The sequence below is a fragment of the Biomphalaria glabrata genome, chromosome 2 (assembly GCF_947242115.1).
Source record: "Biomphalaria glabrata chromosome 2, xgBioGlab47.1, whole genome shotgun sequence".
In the NCBI taxonomy this organism is placed as follows: domain Eukaryota; kingdom Metazoa; phylum Mollusca; class Gastropoda; family Planorbidae; genus Biomphalaria; species Biomphalaria glabrata.
In genome coordinates this window covers 22097639-22117689 of record NC_074712.1, presented here as the reverse complement: position 1 = coordinate 22117689, position 20051 = coordinate 22097639, and the positions used below count along the sequence as shown (strand labels likewise).

General features: G+C 36.4%; 1 protein-coding gene across 1 annotated transcript; it reads right to left on the bottom strand.

Moving 5' to 3' along the window:
- Nucleotides 1-1418: 1418 nt before the first annotated feature.
- LOC106057659 (trypsin-1-like) lies at nt 1419-18713 on the bottom strand. Its single transcript, XM_056019647.1, has 8 exons — nt 18482-18713; nt 18007-18143; nt 16149-16234; nt 14234-14321; nt 10281-10464; nt 8469-8617; nt 7068-7122; nt 1419-2862 (listed from the first exon to the last, which is right to left on the bottom strand). The coding sequence occupies exons 1-8, from the start codon at nt 18510-18512 to the stop codon at nt 2732-2734; spliced, it is 861 nt and encodes a 286-aa protein (XP_055875622.1). The 5' UTR covers nt 18513-18713; the 3' UTR covers nt 1419-2731.
- Between the last annotated feature and the right edge of the window lie 1338 nt (nt 18714-20051).

Genomic DNA, 20051 nt, shown 5'->3' with positions numbered 1-20051 from the left:
AAAATGGGGAAAAATGTTCTGTCTATTGACTGATGAGAATTCCTATGTCAATGTTGCTCAGCTATTAAAATTTCTATACTAGATTTTATATGAAATTAAGATTCAAAACATTAAAATTCAATAAGAGCTTGTAGAGAAAACTGTGCTTTTTTTTCTCAGCTGTGTGTTTATCTGTTTAATCTGTCATGTTGTGTGTTTATCTGTTTAATAATAATAATAATCTTTATTGTCCGTATGGAAATTTGTCTTGCAATTTGTGCATTACCGTACACCAAACAAAAAACATTATAACTATACATTCACATCAGACTCACTCATAATTTACATGTGACAAAGTTTATATCAGATTGTTCTTATTTAATGATTTGATTGCCAGGGGAACAAAATAGTGTTTGTGTCTGTTTGCATTTGCTATCGGTGTCTTGTATCTCTTTTGTGATGGTAAAATCAGAAAATCCTGACACAAAAGGTGATTCTTTATTTCTAGGATCTTGTTAGCTTTTTTTTTTATAGATGTTTGTCTCAAACAGCTGCCCAAATGGGGTTTAATCTGTCATGTTGTGTGTTTATCTGTTTAATCTGTCATGTTGTGTGTTTATCATAATTTCCTAATCTGCAGTGAAACTTGTCATGTTGTGTGTGGAGCTGTGTAAGCTGTCATGTTGTGTGTGGAGCTGTGTAATCTGTCATGTTGTGTGTGGAGCTGTGTAAGCTGTCATGTTGTGTGTGGAGCTGTGTAATCTGTCATGTTGTGTGTGGAGCTGTGTAAACTGTCAAGTTGTGTGTGGAGCTGTGTAAGCTGTCAAGTTGTGTGTGGAGCTGTGTAAACTGTCAAGTTGTGTGTGGAGCTGTGTAAACTGTCAAGTTGTGTGTGGAGCTGTGTAAGCTGTCATGTTGTGTGTGGAGCTTTGCAAGCTGTCATGTTGTGTGTGGAGCTGTGTAAACTGTCAAGTTGTGTGTGGAGCTGTGTAAGCTGTCAAGTTGTGTGTGGAGCTATGTAAGCTGTCATGTTGTGTGTGGAGCTATGTAAGCTGTCATGTTGTGTGTGGAGCTGTGTAAACTGTCAAGTTGTGTGTGGAGCTGTGTAAGCTGTCAAGTTGTGTGTGGAGCTATGTAAGCTGTCATGTTGTGTGTGGAGCTTTGTAAGCTGTCATGTTGTGTGTGTAGCTGTGTAAACTGTCAAGTTGTGTGTGTAGCTGTGTAAGCTGTCAAGTTGTGTGTGGAGCTGTGTAAGCTGTCATGTTGTGTGTGGAGCTGTGTAAGCTGTCATGTTGTGTGTGGAGCTGTGTAAGCTGTCATGTTGTGTGTGGAGCTGTGTAAGCTGTCATGTTGTGTGTGGAGCTGTGTAATCTGTCAAGTTGTGTGTGTAGCTGTGTAAGCTGTCAAGTTGTGTGTGGAGCTGTGTAATCTGTCAAGTTGTGTGTGTAGCTGTGTAATCTGTCAAGTTGTGTGTGGAGCTGTGTAAGCTGTCATGTTGTGTGTGGAGCTGTGTAATCTGTCAAGTTGTGTGTGGAGCTGTGTAAGCTGTCATGTTGTGTATGGAGCTGTGTAAGCTGTCATGTTGTGTGTGGAGCTGTGTAATCTGTCAAGTTGTGTGTGGAGCTGTGTAATCTGTCAAGTTGTGTGTGGAGCTGTGTAAGCTGTCATGTTGTGTGTGAAGCTGTGTAAACTGTCAAGTTGTGTGTGGAGCTATGTAAGCTGTCATGTTGTGTGTGGAGCTGTGTAAGCTGTCATGTTGTGTGTGGAGCTTTGTAAGCTGTCATGTTGTTTGTGGAGCTGTGTAAACTGTCATGTTGTGTGTGGATCTGTGTAATCTGTCAAGTTGTGTGTGGAGCTGTGTAAACTGTCAAGTTGTGTGTGGAGCTATGTAAGCTGTCATGTTGTGTGTGGAGCTGTGTAAGCTGTCATGTTGTGTGTGGAGCTTTGTAAGCTGTCATGTTGTGTGTGGAGCTGTGTAAACTGTCATGTTGTGTGTGGAGCTGTGTAAACTGTCAAGTTGTGTGTGGAGCTATGTAAGCTGTCATGTTGTGTGTGGAGCTGTGTAAGCTGTCATGTTGTGTGTGGAGCTTTGTAAGCTGTCATGTTGTTTGTGGAGCTGTGTAAACTGTCATGTTGTGTGTGGAGCTGTGTAAACTGTCATGTTTTGTGTGGAGCTGTGTAAGCTGTCATGTTGTGTGTGGAGCTGTGTAAGCTGTCATGGTGTGTGTGGAGCTGTGTAAACTGTCATGTTGTGTGTGGAACTGTGTAAGCTGTCAAGTTGTGTGTGGAGCTTTGTAAGCTGTCAAGTTGTGTGTTGACCTGTTTTTTTTATGTTGTGTGTTCAGCTGTGTTATCTGTTGTAAGTATGTTAACATCTTGTATTGAATAAATGTATGTATTGACCTACATATAGTTATAATGTCTGTGTTCTTTTTTTTTCTGTATGCTTACAAACATAACAAAAATATTTCGATTTAGCCAATCAGAGCTCAGATCTAATACACAAGTAGCAAGTAGTAGTTTCTTATAAAAATGATACAAGTAGCAAGCAAGCTATTTGTCCTTATATTTCTACAGTACTAGAGATGTTAGTTTTTTGCTGTGAAGAATCTACTAAATCTAAATTTATTCTTAAGTAGAATTATATAAGCTAGTAACAGCAGTAAAATATATTAGTTCACCAGTAGTATGACAAAAGTTTAAATACTTCATTAATTAAACACACTAATATAACATCTTGTTGATCTCATGGTCAGCCAACTGGAGAATTACAGACAGTATTCTGTTGTATGATGTCATAAATCCAGGAGCCATACTTACTGACGTCTGTGTAAATACCTGGATACTTGTATTCACCACATCCATATCCCCAGCTCAGAATACCTTCAGAGTTTATACATTCAATGACATGTATTAGTTTAACTTTAGACAATGTTCTAACCTTCATATTACCTCAAAATCAAGTCTAGTTATTACTTAGCATGGGATCATTTGAACTAGAGGCCCTATGCTCCCCTGGGGGGTTCACAAAAATAAGTCAAGTCATTTGAACTAAGTAACTCATGTAAACATTAGATTTGGAGAGACAATATAGAATTGGAATGCTTTGTAAAATAATCAAAACATTTTATAGACTCCCTTTAAACAAACAATTACCATTCTAGACGAGTGTTGCTCATGAAAGTTCTACACAAAAATAGAACTAATTTAACCAAAATTGATAGATTTGAAAAAGAAAAAAAAACTGTTAATAAATAAGTTCTTTATATGAAATCAATCTAACCTATCTTTAAACAAAATAGATCTCTGTTTGATTTTTCAAATGCAATATATTTTAACTTAAATTCAAAATGGTAGATTGTTCTTCATTAGCGTAGTGCAGTGTTTTCATTAACGTAACAATTCGCACATTCTGAGTATTTGGCGGAACACTTTAATTATTTTTTAGGTTGGATGTTTTTCTATTTGTTTAAAAAAATTAACTACTATTATGAATTAAGCGTATAAAACTTTTAAACTACATATAGACCTAAACATAATTATCTGAATTCTACTATCTGGAGAGACGCCAAGCCAGTTTCTTGATTTTGACTTTGTTGCAACATAATAAGAAAACCCTTCCCACGAATAGGTTTTAGTAACGAGCAGCTTGTTTTCAAATAGTATGAAGACAACTCGAACAGAAACCATTTAATTGTTGATCTTTTATTATATCTTTGTTTGAAAATAGACTCAGAATCTAGATCAGTTTAAAGTTCATTATGATGTTAGAGACTTTATTAGCGTCCCCCGAAAGGGGAAAAGACGCTATTAGTTTTGTGTGGAATGTCTGTCCGTCCCGTTTAGATCTCGTAAACTAGAAAAGATAGTGAAAATCCGACAACACAATATTTCAGACCATTCAAAGTTCTGATGCAACGGCTACTTTTTTCTTTTCTGAAAGCGAAAAATCTAATTTTTTAAATCATTAAAGCAAGCAGGTTTTTTTTTATTAAAATACACCACTTTTACAACTATTCACCATTAATAGTAACAAACACTTGAGGCTCTTTATTAGGGGTACAACTACGTACCATATTTTTAACACAATTATGCAAACGGTTGTGGATTTTTTGTCAAACATTTTTTTTTATATTCGTATTAAGTTATGTATGTTCTGTTATACTAAGTACTATATTTACACACACACAAATGTTTACTTTTTTTTTTTAAAGAAAAAATCTATTTAGTATGCATATAAGTCAGACATAATTTAAAACAACAATTAATAAGTAGTTTTTCATATTATCGTGTGAATGCAGCACTTACAGATGCGCACATACGGAAATGTTTTATTCTTGAGGAATAAGAGATTGACCCTTTACAAAACAATTAGATCAATTAGATATTCATTATAAGACATCAGTTAGGCCAGGTTCACATCTAACTTCACATTCACTTTCACTTATCCTTTAATCTGCTGGACCGCTGGGGCACCACACAACATCTGTTAACCTTTTTTTCTCCATTATTTTCTGTCATTTGTCTTTGATAGAATTTCATTCTGATAATATTGAGCCCTGCCTTTTACCTGCTTGGGTGGACCACTTCGGGGGGCCGATTTTCAGTTTGTGTTTCCACACTAACTGTCTTTGTAACCTTGTTTTATTATCAGAACAAAAAAAATATTCTGCTTAGCTCAACTCACTGTCTGTCTGTCTGGTCAAAAGTGTTTACTCGTTATTTCTCCCACACCCAATATTGGATCAAGTTGAAACAACGCACAATTATTCATTGGCATAGACTATAGACAATACATGAATCAATTTTTAAAAATATTAATTAATTACAGATAATTAACTATTTTGTTGGGAAATAATTCTTAATTTCCAGATAAGGTTAAATATGTCGGGTTTCGTCCCCTTAGATAATTGAACAAGTGATTTCTCCCGCACCCATTGTTGGATCAAGTTGAAACTTTAAGCAATTGTTTATTGTAACTAACTAAACTTCAATCAATTAAAATTAACCAATTAGTCAATTAATTATTGATGATTGATTATTTTGTTTCATATCGATTAAGAGAAATAACATCTACATTATTGAAGACTTTGAGGAATATAATTATAAGTGCGGAGTTATTTCTGTTAGATAAGCTTTGTGGTTGTTGTTGTTTTTTAAAGATTTTTTGGTTATATTTTGCTTGTTTTTCTTCTAGGCCTACTGCCAACTTTAAATAATGTGCAGGATAGAAGGATTGCACTTTTTTTAAATTACAAACTTTATATTAACCCATTGTCTTTCAGGTAAAACGTTTGAACACATTGTTTCTCCCACACCCATTCTCGAATGAAGTTTAAAATTGGAACAATTATTCATTGGCGAAGAAAATACACGAATCAATTAAAAAAAAACAATTAGTCATTTAATAACTGGCGATTAATTATTTTGTTTGACAGCAATAAGGGAAATTAATTCTTCAGTATTCAGATACAGGCCTGAACTAAATATTAGAAGGTTTGTCCCCTTACATAATTGTACACGTAATTTCTCCCATACCTTTTCTCATATCAAGTTGAAATGGTAAACATTTATTGCACCAGAAAACATTAACCAGTTTTAAAAATTAATCAATTAATTATTTTGTTTGTTTTCGAAAAGGGAAATAACTTCTACATTATTGAGATATATAGCTGTATATCTGGAGTTCTTTCCCTTGGATAAGCTTGCCTTTTTTTTTGTTTGTTTCAAGGATACTTTTTTACCCACAGCTACTCATGTGACACATTTTGCGGGTCAACGCACAATCGCGGCAATGAGAGAAATTTGAACTCCCTTTGACTGAGGCATTCACAAATTACAATCTGAAGACAACGCCAATGCTACGCGCGACATTATACAATAGCCGTAATTGTGGAATGTGGTGAAAGAAGCTTCTCGCGCCTCAAACTAAAAAAAGAATTACTTGAGGTCAACAATTCTCGAAGATAGATTGAAACGTTTGGTAATTCTTGCTATTGAGCGTGATGTAAGTTCACAATTGAATTGTTATGATATACTGTATGACTTCGCTACACGCAAGGCTCGTAAAGTAATTTTCTAGGTAGTAAAGAATGAATAAAATGCAAAGACGAATTTATTTTCTAATACAATTTCTTACTTTTTACTTATTATCCTTATTCCTACCCAAACTTGGCCCCGCCAAATCCGTTTCGCATAGGGCCCCACAACGGTTAAGTCCGACCCTGCTATTTAGTGACAGGTGAATACAGAGTGGATTACTTGTTCTCCCCCCCCCTCTCTTTTTTCGCCGCTAAATTTATGTGAGGTAGAAATTAAAAAAAAAGAGTGATCTTTCTTGGTCACAACGGTCCAGCCCTGCTAATTTGTGACGGGTGGATACTACTTGTTCTCCCCCCGCCCCCTCCGTTTTTTTTCGTAGGATAACTCTATCCGTCCGACTTGCAGAAATAAAAGAGTGATTTTTCCTTTCCTTCTTCTTCTTGTCCAAACTCTTGAGCAATGAAGAGAATTATAGATATAGATGATAGAAAGTCGTTTTGACTGAGAAAAATTAACCCTTTATATATTAGTTTAGCTACTTATGATTTACTGCTGTTTCTAGTTTTTTAAATTTAAAGATAGCCTTTTTTGTCCTAGTTTATGTGGCTTATATATATATATATATATATATATATATATATATATATATATATATATATATATATATATATATATATATATATATATATATATATATATATATATATATATATAAATATTTATATATATATATTTATATATATATATTTATATATATATATTTATATATATATATGTGGGAAGCGTGGTCGAGAGGCTAAGGGGTTCGACACCCGACTCGGGCAGAGTTGTGTTTACTGAGCGCCTAAAGGCAGCACGCAAAACCAACTCCTAGATACCCCCCCCCCCCCACTGGTCCACAAATGTGATTGGACCAAAGCGCTCTGAGCATGCTATAAGCATGAAAGTAGCGCTATATAAAATCTATAAATATATAAATATATATAATGTATACGTATTCCTTATCAAGCAAAATGTTTCTTTTGAAATCAATGAGCTAAACTAACCTTGACTGTACCATAAACCATTTCGTCGACAGATAAGAGAGCCTCCACTGTCACCCTGTTGGTCAAATCAAAGTTATACACAAAGGACTAGACAATTTTGTTTTGATGTTTCTCAAAATATGCGAGTTAAACACAATAAATGTAGGCCTAAACAGTACTAATTTAAAAGGCACATTCATTAATCGGGAGCACTATTATTGCTGACTAGATCACATTGAGCTAGGTCTAAAGGAAAAAGCCATCAAAACGTAAACAAAGCCAATTTAATGTTCTTGATTAAGGTTTTTTAACTTATAATCATCATCACTTAACTCCATTTGACTGAGAAGCTCTAACCCTTTCTTGGAAAAACTCTCTTACAGGAACATGCACAAACCCTGGACACAAACCCTGGACTAAAACCTGGACACAAACCCTGGACTAAACCCTGGACACAAACCCTGGTCTAAACCCCTGCAATTAGGCACAATGCACCTTGTAGCTTTTATTTGTCTACACACATTGATTTATACTGTTGTAACCCTGCCCTGCACCTGTGCTTGAGGTGCGTACGAGCGCACTATCGAACAAGGACAGGAAGACTCTGGGATAGAGAAAAGGACAGATTTTACACGTCTTTTGTGCGTCCGAAGTCTGTAATAGGGGCCTGGAGCAAAGCGGGGAAGGCTGTCATTGGTCCGTATTCAGGTTTTCTGGGAAAGGACTGGTAGAATTTGTAACAAGACGCTTTAAATGTATAAGGCTGTTATGCGTTTGCCTTGGTGAATAAACACACTTATTTATTTACTGTAAAATTTCGTTGAGTGCTTGCCTTAGATTTACTAGAATATGTATTCGGGTTGTGTCAGGAGACATTTCTGAATGGAATGGTGTATCAGAAGCATACACCTCGAGACACAGCAGCTGTGCTAATATGTTTATATTGCGTCATTGTTTGTTGTGAATGTTTTTATGACGCAATAAAAGGATAGTCTTCAATGTCTGCTTATATCAACATAAAGTAGTCTCTGTTCATTAATTGACATTATTAATGTCTACAGTATTTTATTTATTTCTCAGTGAAAACAGAACAGCAGCTTTAGTTTTGACTTCAACATTATGGATGTTCTTTAGACATGAAGAGTTATGTCCTTGTCCAAAACTCCTGTAGGAAGGCAGGAAATGGCTCCGGGCAGGGTTCAAACCACACAACAAGCATAGTGTTAATCATTTTTTTAAATCTTTTTTGTTGCATATTTGATAAATTAGAAATACATTTATTACAGTGTCTTCGACCCAGCCCTATTGGCTTATGCCAAGTCCATACGATGTCTATAAACCTAAATAAAAGTGTTCAAATATTTAAGATATAATTATCTTATCCTTTTATTCAACATAAGCTCACAACTATTTGTGACTCACGGTACATCCATCTTGTCCACCTTGCTCGTAACCTGCACAGAAAGTTGTATTGGGAAGAAAATCTGAGCCATACCAGTCCAAAAGTGAGCAAATATCGTCTGATATGATTGGTAGAATAACCTGGTTTAGTACCATCTGATCGGCCGTCCCTGTGGACTCCATGAGAAATGTAGCTTATGTAGTACTGATGTGTGCTCATTCAAAAAAGAAAGTGTTATTTTATCTGATACACTACAAACTAGATTTCTTAGAGGGCGCTGTGAAAAGAAAAAAGGATCATTGCTTTGTCTCATTGTTTTGTCTCATTGCTTTGTCTCATTGTTTTGTCTCATTGCTTTGTCTCATTGCTTTGTCTCATTGTTTTGTCTCATTGTTTTGTCTCATTGCTTTTCGTCAAGTATCTTCCAAGTTTTTCTATTTTTAGCTGCCCCCGAAAGTGGAAAAGCAGCTTTTAGTTTCGGATGGTCTGTCTGTCCGGCACTCTGTCACGTTTAGATTTCAAAAACTAGAAAATGTTGAGAATCTGATTTCATCATTCTCTTCAACTTGCAAAGTTCTAATGCAACAGCTTTTTTTTTTAAATCTTCTGACAGCAAACCGAATTGTTGTTTAAATTGAAATATGCGAGCCTTTTTTTTTCATAAAAAAATATATTCCATTTTTAAAACTATTTGTTATTAATAGTAATTAATAGTAGTCTACCTGGATAAAACAAAGATTTAGAGCTGGAAGCCACATAGTTAAAGAAAACGTTTATTTTTTTTTTTTAAATGGAAGAATGCATTTTTTATTTAAATAAGCGGCAATTTTTTTTAAATAGAAGAGTTTAGTTTGATTAACTTTCCACAAGAGTAAAGGGCCCTTAGGACACTACCAAAGTAAAGGGCTTCTTTCAGATGACGTAAATGAGAGAGTGGCTATTCAACAACCCACCCGTCTGTAGGTCAAGCATCAATTAGCTGGTCATTTATTAAATCACATCTGTTAGGCTAGCTTCACACTAAACCATATCTTCTTAACACCGGTCCATTGCACTTAATAGTGTCTGATAGTCGAGCTGAAAATATTGAAACGTTTGTTTCCTACCTACGTTTCTTAGTAAATGGATCAATCATGAGTGTGTCTTTCAGGGGCAGCTTCTGTGTTGACACAAACTTTCTTTGTATTTTTTTCTTTTTGGGGTGTTGGGGGTTGTCGCTTTTATTATTTTTAAATTCCATTGTTATAGCAGCACATCGCCTATTTCATGCAATACCATTGGCTATTCAGTCTTCTCTGATCCAATCTATTTCATGCAATACCATTGGCTATTCAGTCTTCTCTGATCCAATCTATTTCATGCAATACCATTGGCTATTCAGTCTTCTCTGCTCGAGGGAAATCTAAGTTTAAAATTTCTGGTTTCCGTCCAGAGCGGCCTAATTGTAAAAACAGTACAGCCTCCAAGCATAAAATCTCTTGTCAGATTGAAGGGTACGATCTTTGGTTAAAAACGAAGATCATATGTTAGATTAAAGATTATGTGCTCGGCTAAGATAAAGATCATGTGCTAGACTAAAGATAAGTATCATGTGCTCGGCTAAGATAAATATCATGTGTTCGACTAAGATAAAGATCATGTGCTAGACTGAAGATAAATATCATGTGTTCGACTAAGATAAAGATCATGTGCTAGACTGAAGATAAAGATCATGTGTTCAACTAAGATAAAGATCATGGGCTAGACTGAAGATAAAGATAATGGGCTAGACTGAAGATAAAGATCATGTGTTCGACTAAGATAAAGATCCTATGTTAAACTGAGCTCCTCACCTCTTGTTGCCCCCCAGCCAGCTAGAAGACAGTTTTCTCCAGTGTTGACTCCTTGGTCTTCTGTAGGTAAACAAATGGGACTTATGAGATTAGAATATGTCAACGGTTGTTCCAACATCAACAAAGCGATGTCGTTAGCCACTGTCTCATTGTTGTAATTCTTGTGCAAGAAAATCCTGGTAACCTGCATAGTAACATAATAACATACAACTTTGTATCTAACATAGCTTACATGTTTGTGTCTAACATACAAGTTTGTGTCTAAATCTAAAACTGTTACCTACTGTTGTAAATGTCGCATGTAAATTGAAAAGAAACTGGAGGTATGAACGTATTGTTTGTGTGCTATGGTACAAATTGTTTACTCTAATTATGCAGTGCTTTTGTCAACTGTAAAACAAAGTTCCTCACGGATACTAAAGATTACTATTACCATCACAATGTTACGAGACTACAAGGTTGCACAAACACCTTGCCATTGTTTAATGTACGTGAAAGTAAAAAAACTTCAATAATTTGTTATTTGAACAAAAAAGGTGTAGCTTATTTGTACTTCAGCTTGAATTACTTCAATAATAGGATGACCCCTCAACTTAAGAAAACATTAAGAAACTGGAACAAACACAAAATAGAGCAGTGAGATTCATAACTTACTAATATTCACATTTGACTAGAGTAACACCTTTAGTAAAATCACTAAATTTAGAAAGCCTTCAGGAGAGAAGACTCAAAAGTAAAGTGGCAATTATACATAAAACACTGAACCATAATCTTCAAATGCAAAAACAAAATCTAATAAAATACTCAGAAAGACACAAAGATAAAGGCACATTCCTCGTTCCATATGCTAGGACAAATTTGTACAAATGCTCTAGTGCTATTAGAGCATGGAATGGGTTGCCTGAGCTAGCCAGGAAAACCAGTGACTTGGCAGAATTTAAGTCATTGGTTAATATGCATAACTAAATGCATGACGCGTAGGACTTAATCATCTTCTTTTTTGAAGTAACGTCTGTATTATATAAGATAAGATAAGATAATACTTTCATATCCTCGGCTTATAATTAATTCTTTTTGTTCAAATAGAATTCTTGTATCTCTATAACTCTATTTCTTAATTCCTCTTCTAACTGCGTCTCAAGTTTCGGAAAACAAAAACTTAGATTTGGCCAAACTTTAATAGCAGCTCATGGACTCTGCAAAGTGGAACTAGCGTTGTCGGATATCAAATAAATGATCCTAACGTATAGAGTGAAATAAATGCTGTGATAAGAGTGCTAGTCAATGTTTCATCATTTAACAGTTAAATTCAATACCGAAATATTGGATAGGCTCCATGTTACTCTTTGGGTGTAGGCTAACTTACTTACTTACTTAGACTTAGGTCCTCCCGCGTTCGGAGCATTGGGTGGCACAAAGATCTGTCAATGGCATTGTCTGAAGCCTCCTCCCACCTGGTATCCACTGTTCTGAGTTCCTCCATGAAGGTGAAGACGTTCCTGTTTGCGCTTTCCTCGTATTAGCCTCCATGTCGTCGCAACTCTTGGTATGCGTAGTTCATTTTGTCGGAGAACATGTCCCGCAAACCTCATGCGACGCTCTGTCACAACCTCACAAAATGTTCGACTCCCAGTTTGGCATAGGATTTCCTTGTTTGAGACCCGATCTGTGTGAGACCCGCTCTGTGTAACTGACTCCCAAAATCCGTCTCAGCAATTTTTGTTGAGCCACATTTAGTCTTTTCTCAATTTTGAAAGATGACTTCCATGTCTCACATGCAATATGTTGCTTTTGGGATGACGATTGTGTTGAGAAGGTGTATTTTTGTCTCGAGTCCAATGGCTTGGCTTGTCCAAATAGGCTGCAGCCTTTGGAAAATCCTCCTGCCTTTCCAATTCGGCACGGTGCATCATGGTGGTCATCCCCATCATTTGTTATGATGCTGCCAAGGTATGTGAACACGTCCAACTCTTCAAGCTTTGACTCGCCAAGTCTGACGGGAGCACCCTTGTCCGGGTGAGAGAAGAGGAGGGTTTGGCGTGGGGCTAGCGACCCCACCCTGTAAAATCACAATTGCTACAGGTTAACTGATTACTAAAAGTGTTTAGTTCTTTCTAAGGAATAACTGGGGGAAATTTCGAATTAAAAAAATACCGCCCCCCCCCAGTGCCAATAACAGAGTAATAAAAAAAAATAAACATTCAAACAAAATTATCGATCAAGATTAATTAGCCATTAGATTCATTGTGAAAGTTTGTGTGAGTTTTAGTCTTACACCTACGTAATATGATAGTACTTTATCTTTATATGCTCAGACTGCAGACAGATAGTACTTTATCTTTATATGCTCAGACTGCAGACAGATAGTACTTTATGTTTATATGCTCAGACTGCAGACAGATAGTACTTTATCTTTATATGCTCAGACTGCAAACAGATAGTACTCGATCTAAAAAAATATATTTTGTTTAGTAGACTATCTATATACGTGGTTTAAAAAAAAAAGAAAATGTGTAGAATTAAAAACTAAAAGTTGGAGCGAAGAGGACGTGGTTGATTTTTGCTATTAAACATTAGCATGTCGGCTTTATAAGATAAATTGGGATTCTTCTTCTTCTTCCTCGTTCTCATTTTACATGTCGGAGAGTTCAGATCAGTAATCCTAGATCTGAGATAAACTGCGCAGTGGTTTCCAGATCAGGCAATTCTCCATTTGTTTTTATTCTTGTACGGGCAGCTTTGAACATGGTCAGCATTCTCTGGTGATGCTCCACAAGGGCAGCTTTGAAGAACATGGTCAGCATTATCTGGTGATGCTCCACAAGGGCAGCTTTGAAGAACATGGTCAGCATTATCTGGTGATGCTCCACAAGGGCAGCTTTGAAGAACATGGTCAGCATTATCTGGTGATGCTCCACAAGGGCAGGTTTCGCTCGTTCCGAGCTTTAAGCTTCCGGAACATATGTTGTCTCATTCTGTTGTGTCCGGTTCTGAGTCGAAAAATTATGCATTAGTCCTGTCGAGATAGCTTATTATAGGCGTCCTTTTTCTTGTCATTGGGATGTGAACTGGTCCTGTCGAGATAGATTATTATAGGCGTCCTTTTTCTTGTCATTGGGATGTGAGCTGATCCTGTCGAGATAGCTTATTATAGGCGTCCTTTTTTTTTGTCATTGGGATGTGAACTGGTCCTGTCGAGATAGCTTATTATAGGCGTCCTTTTTCTTGTCATTGGGATGTGAGCTGGTCCTGTCGAGATAGCTTATTATAGGCGTCCTTTTTCTTGTCATTGGGATGTGAGCTGGTCCAATCTCATTTCTTCTACTTTCTATTATTTTCGTCATTTCTTCTGGGTAGAGAGGAATTTCATTTGTTTGTTCATTCTTCCATCTTTGGCCAGTATGTCTGCTATTTCATTGCTTTCTAGTTCAATGTGTGCTGGGATCCATTGAAAAACAGTTTCCTTGCTCTAGATGTTAAGGTTCACATGTTAAGGCTGCCCTGAGTTGCTTTATATAGGAAGTATCCGAGTTTTTCAGGCTTTGAAGGCCTGTTTTGGCATCAGTCAGTAAAACAATTTGGTTGTTTGGTGTACATGGGTAATTTATTAGTGTTGTAGCTGCTAGTTCAAGTGCTTGCCATTCTGCTCTAAGGCTGTCTAAGAGATCACCAGTTGCAATGGACTTTTCCAGTCTTTCTCCATTGGGCCATTCAATTAGTTTGCCAGCTCCTTCAATTGTATTTATTTTTGGGAGGATCCATCTGTTTAGAATCTGACCCATTGGTTGTTGGGGTGATGGGTTTTTAGAAAAGAGTTCACTAATTCCTTGAGCTCTGTTTGGTTGGGATGAAACTGAGAATTAAAAAAAAACGTTTTTGTGAAATTTAAGGGGCTTCGTTGTTATATATTCGTATGTATCTATAAGAGCATAACAAGAGAGTAGCACAATTACATTAACAGTTTGTTCACCAGGATCATGTCGATTTAAATTATGTTTCCCTGCCATGACTTGCCATCTTTTTGGATCGTAGCTTTTTCCACTGGCAAAATAGATAGAGCAGAGATATATTATTATAATCAATACATTTGTCAACAACAAAAGAAAAAGAGTATTAACGTTTAGTGAAATGTTTACATTTATGTAATAATGTAAATAGAAAAGAATTAAATAGCTTACAAAAATGACCAGGAGGATATGCAGCCTCAGTGAAGTAGAATTTTTTTTCCTTTTTTTTATATCAAACAAAATAATTAATTCCCAATAATTAATTGACTAATTTTGTTAATTTTTAAAATTGATTCATGTTTTTTTTTAGATACAATAAATAATTGTCTGGAGTTTCAACTTGATCCTAGAATGTGAGTGGGAGAAATAAGGTGTACAACTATTTTAAGGGACAAAATCCGACCATATCTGTGAATACTGAAGGGTAAATTTCCCTTGTTGGCATAAAAAATAATAACCATTGACTAATTGGTTAATTTTGTATTACTGATAAATGTATTGTCTACAAAAATTGTGTAAAAGTTCAACTGGATGCGAGAATGGTTGTGGGAGAAACAACGTGTTCATACTGTTTACCAGGTGAATTGATCGAAGCTTGGTAAATAGGGAAAATAGAAAAAAAAAACAAGGTTACAAAAGACAGTTTGTGTGGAAACACAAACTCAAAATCGGCCCCCGAAGTGGTCCACCCAGGCAGGCTTCAATAATTTTTGGAAAGAACGTCCAAATGAAATTATATCATGACAAATGAGAGATAAGAATGGAGAAAGAAGGTTAACAGATCTTGTGTAGTGCCCCAACGGTCCAGCAGATCAAAGGATAGGTGAAAGTGAATGTAAAGTTAGATGTGAACCTGGCCTAACTAATTCCCCTTTTTTGTGGCCTACGGTTAACGAGGGTGTCATGTAGCCAGCACAACGACCAACCGCCTTTACTTTTCCCCAACTAAGGTAAAAATCCCAGTCTTCACCAGGATTCGAACCCGGGACCCCCGGTTCGGAAGCCAAGCGCTTTGCCGCTCAGCCACCCGCCTCCCCTGGTCTAACTGATGTCTTATAATTGATCTAATTTTTTGAAAAGGCTCAATCTCTTATTCGAATACTATTTTTTTTTTAAGTAAACCTCAGAAATTGCGCTATTCAATTTTAGCTTTATCATCATGGGAATCCTTGGGCCTTAGGCCTCTTTTCTTTGCCTCTTTTTTGGGCTTTATGTGCTCTTTTATGGGCCATCTTGCCTCTTTAGTGGGATTTTTTTATGGGTTTTTATTTGTAAGTTCTCATAATTCACAAGTATTAAATCATAAACAATTGAAAAGTGATTAACCTAAAAATATAATAATAGTAATAGAAATATTATTAAATATCAAAGACATACTACCTAACCATTGAAAACACTGGAGACAGAAAAATAATACAGGTATCCTCTACCCCAGAACAATCAACAAAGTAACAAGTATCCCTGACCCCCAACACCCCATTTCTGTATTGGCAGCCGTGCGTGCATTTGCTTGCACTATTCAAATTTTAGCTTATAAGATTACTATTCGTTTTAAATTAGGTTTAACTTATAATACTAACATACTAATTAGCTTTTTCTCTTTAAAAAAATACTTGCATAACTGATTTTAAAAATTAGATTTTTCGCTTTCAGAAAAAAAAAAGTAACCGTTGCATCAGAACTTTGAATGGTCTAAAATATTGTGATGTCCGATTTTCAATATCTTTTCTAGTTTACGAGATCTAAACGGGACAGACGGACAGACATTTCACACAAAACTAATAGCGTCTTTTCCCCTTTCGGGGGCCGCTAAAAATGAATCTATGGGAAATTAAAACTAGAGTTCTTAGAGGAAACTTACAGGAAACAGTGCGTAGCTGTTAAAATAAATCTGTTGTTTAGAATAGCTCCACCACAAGAGACGTAGCCTAATTCAGTCAACAAAACCTGAGGAAACAATGCCAAGTGATTCACATGAGTGGGAAAGTATATTTTGGCTTAAATGTTTTATAACGTACACCTAACTGTGACCCAGCGAACCAGCTTTATGGGTAACTGGGCAAATGCCCTTGAGCCGGTGCCTAAATGGGGCGGTTTGTTTGTCGAATGGGCCACATTAAATGTCAGTAAGTCCCGTGAACGTGATGGCCTCGTTTTACTTTTTATAAAAGATCTTTACTTAGTTAACTGTGTAAGAAATGTCGTATATTCCTAAATAACGGGTTCCCTTATACCCCAATACCGTGCTTCTGTGATTTTTAATCCTCTATTAACTCTAAGAGATTACCAAACAACAAAAGACATTTTTTGTATAATCCTATAGAAGTTGAACTAGTGTGAACATAGTCGTGTGAATATAAAACGAATTATTTATTAATGCTATGATGTAGTTATTTTTACAGCAATCTGTAGATCTACTGTTACCAAAATTAACTCGTATATGGTATGGTCCTGTTTAATGTGGTTTGTCGCAAGATCACAGGATTTCTCGCCTACGAAGTCATTGACAAAACACGATTATTATTTAAACAGTTAAACATGTAACCAAGTTTTTAAAACCTGAGAGATGAAAAGCAAATATGGCTGAAATCCTCTTCCAAGAGATGCAATAAAAATGATTGATTTCCTCTCCAGTTGGGCACAAACACTTTAGGAACGTCACTGAACCTCACGATCACTTAAACGAAGGAACATTCACAACTGCATTGACTCCTGGAGATCCTGCCACGTTAGGCGACGTAGAAACACTGACTCCTATCCACAAAGATGCCTGGCAGACTTAGACGTTCTCATTCCATGATAGACACGTTCGCCTTCAACTTCCGATGTCTTTTGAATAAGTTAATCTCTAAATGCGATCACTAAACAGTTGAGTCGTGTCTTGAAACAATCATGTTATTTGACGTTGACTTACCCGAGGAGAGACATTAACAATTTACGTAATGAATTGATGACTAGAACTAGGACACTAAGACCATAAGGACGATGGATGTTGTGGAGATGGTTTTATGGAGGTGATAGTAAAGAGTGATGTCTTGTAATGACTGTCCCATTGGGTATGAATGAATGAAGGCTACAAGTTATTAAGGGTTATGCTATTTTGAAATCATCATCTAGGGCTAGGCTTTTGAGCTAGATCTAATACTGTAATATTGGTAAGCATCCTGACACATGAACACTTGCAGGGTTTTTATGTTGAAGGCTGGGTGATAAGGAAGTTTACAAGAAATTGTTTTGGACACAGGCATAATGATGAAGTACCTTGAATGTGGAGACTTTTCTCTGTTGCAAGAACGTTTGCACGTCACGTTCTTTTTTCAAATTTTAATTTTGTTTTGTTTTAAATGTTCTGGTTGTTACTTCAAAATAGCAGTACGGCCGGTTTAGGGGGGAAAAGTGTGCGTCGGCCGAGTTCGAACCAGAGACCATCGATTTCGACACCCAGCCCTCCCCAGCTGTGACCAGACACACAGACACAAATGATTACGTGCATACACACACACACAGTGGATGGGAGATTCAAAATAGAAATATCCCCCCCCCCAGTCTACACTAAATCCTTACCCAACATCTCTGCACATTCAACAAATCTCTTTGAATAGCATGAGATGACAGAATCGTAATGGTACAAAACAAACATATTTCTTACTGTAAAGACCCCACACACACAATCTAAAGCGCCAAGCCTATATTTACGCCCCTGATAATAAAGTACTTACTACCCAAGGCCATGCGCCTACAGGAGCCTCACCGCCTCCTATAATACGTAGACTCACAGGCTGGTGTACTGGTTGGCCACATAGGACGTTACTAGAGCAAGGCAGAGTTAAGGTTCCTGACAAAACATTTTCTGGAACTAGACGTTTAAATCAACACCAGAGTTTTTAAATCATACAATTTGTTGACCTATGTGTCATATGTTGTAAGATTACAATATGTTGATACTTCGTGAAAAATATGTTTGAAAAAATGAGTTTATACATTTAATACATACATATACATTTAATACATACATATACATTTAATAACAAGACTGGTTGTGAAGTATAAGAATACACTTCAAACTGTCTCATGACTGTCCCGAGTTCGGAACCTGCCAGCTTCCTGTCTGAAGGCAAGGGTTGGGACATTATCATCTTCGTATGTGAAGAAACGAGCAACACATGCAACACTACAACAACTAAATAGACTTACCTAAAAGGAAGATAACTATAGCGAGCAACATGAGTCCGAAACTGGAAATTAAGTTTGCTATCCAGTTATGTCCCTTACTCCCCCTACGTCTGTATAGTTTAGCTAAGAATGACTTTTCAATGGGAGTATGTCTAATAGAGTTCTCTACACATAAAGGTCTAGTAACTACGTTTCAAATGTTGATTTGAGTCCAACCTACCATAAGAATGAAAACAATGTTAACCCATTTTCATTCAGAAGCTGTCTGTTCACGTGATTAGGTTCTTGTGAGACTTATCTCTAGGGTGTGTTCAAATATCATAAATCAACTATGATAAAGAAATTGAAAGTCTACGGTCGTTTCTCTTTTCTTTTTTTTTTTTAAACTTGTCTAGTTGAAAACATTTCTCTATTAGAAGTTAAGCTTCCTACTATGAGATTATATAATCTTTTTTTTTTCTAACGATCGACCTTTTAAGTTCTACCTTATAGAATCCTTTACAAATAGTGAAACTGAGGCAGGAATAAATATCTCCAAACACAAACGTTGCATCCGTTGGTTGCACAGCAGAGTCCTAGAAGAGACTTTCAATATGAGTTCAAACCTTTCATTTCATCGAAATCGTTCATGATAACGCTTTTCTATGGAAGAGACTATAATTCCTTCAAAAGACAGAGAGGAACAAAGATGGTCAGTTGTTAGATCATGTGTGGTGCTCCAAAGGTTCAACAGACTAAGGGATATGTGAAGGTGAAGGAATTTACATATGGTTCAGTCTCAAAAGGTGACAATGAAATAGTTAAACAGCAGACGAGATGTTTTCATCTTAAGTCAATTTACTTTTTTTTTAGCATAAAATGTCTGGGGGGCTGAGCGGTAATGCGCTTGAAAAGGAACTAAAGGGAAAAAAATGTCCGCGACATAACATTTAAATTAACACGAAGATGATCTTACAACGCTCACGGTCATTACAAATGTTTGTCCATTGCATTAGAACAATGACCAGTGTTTCCTCCTTTTTCATGTGACTTTATTGACTTAAAAAAAAAACTAGGACCGTGCACATCAGACGCCAGGAGAAGGCTGGGATTTTTTTATTTCAGGTGATTCGGGCGCCTTTGAGTCCACTCAGCTCTAATGGGTATCTGACATTAGTTGGGGAAAGTAAAGGCGATTGGTCGTTGTGCTGGCCACATGACACCCTTGTTAACCGTAGACCACAGAATCAGATGACCTTTACATCATCTGCCCTATCATCTGACCACAAGGTCTGAAAGGGGAACTTTACCTACTTACTTTTATAAAATGTCTAGAAGACATTAAATGATTAGTGGAATTTTACTGACGATAAAATTAAATTTATAATTTCGACACTAGTCTACCATGTCCATGTTAATAACAAAGCAGACTGGAGCAGACTGGTGTAAAAAAAAAAAGCAGATCGCAAAGAACGATGCTATTACTAAGCAGACGTGTGCAACAAAGGAGGCTGAGTTCACTAAGCAGACTGATGTCAATGTAACAAAGCAGACTTGTGTAACTAATGTATAATATTTGTTTACACAAATAACAAACTAGCGTTTAAGAGGG

What these genes read in the sequence shown, in the direction of transcription:
- LOC106057659 (XM_056019647.1), bottom strand. Translation starts at nt 18,512, where the DNA reads ATGTTGCTCGCTATAGTTATCTTCCTTTTAG. An exon ending in TATAGTTATCTTCCTTTTAG is followed by an intron (nt 18,144 to 18,481) that starts GTAAGTCTATTT and finishes TTAAACGTCTAG; the next exon opens with TTCCAGAAAATGTTTTGTCA. An exon ending in TAGGCGCATGGCCTTGGGTA is followed by an intron (nt 16,235 to 18,006) that starts GTAAGTACTTTA and finishes TTGTTTCCTCAG; the next exon opens with GTTTTGTTGACTGAATTAGG.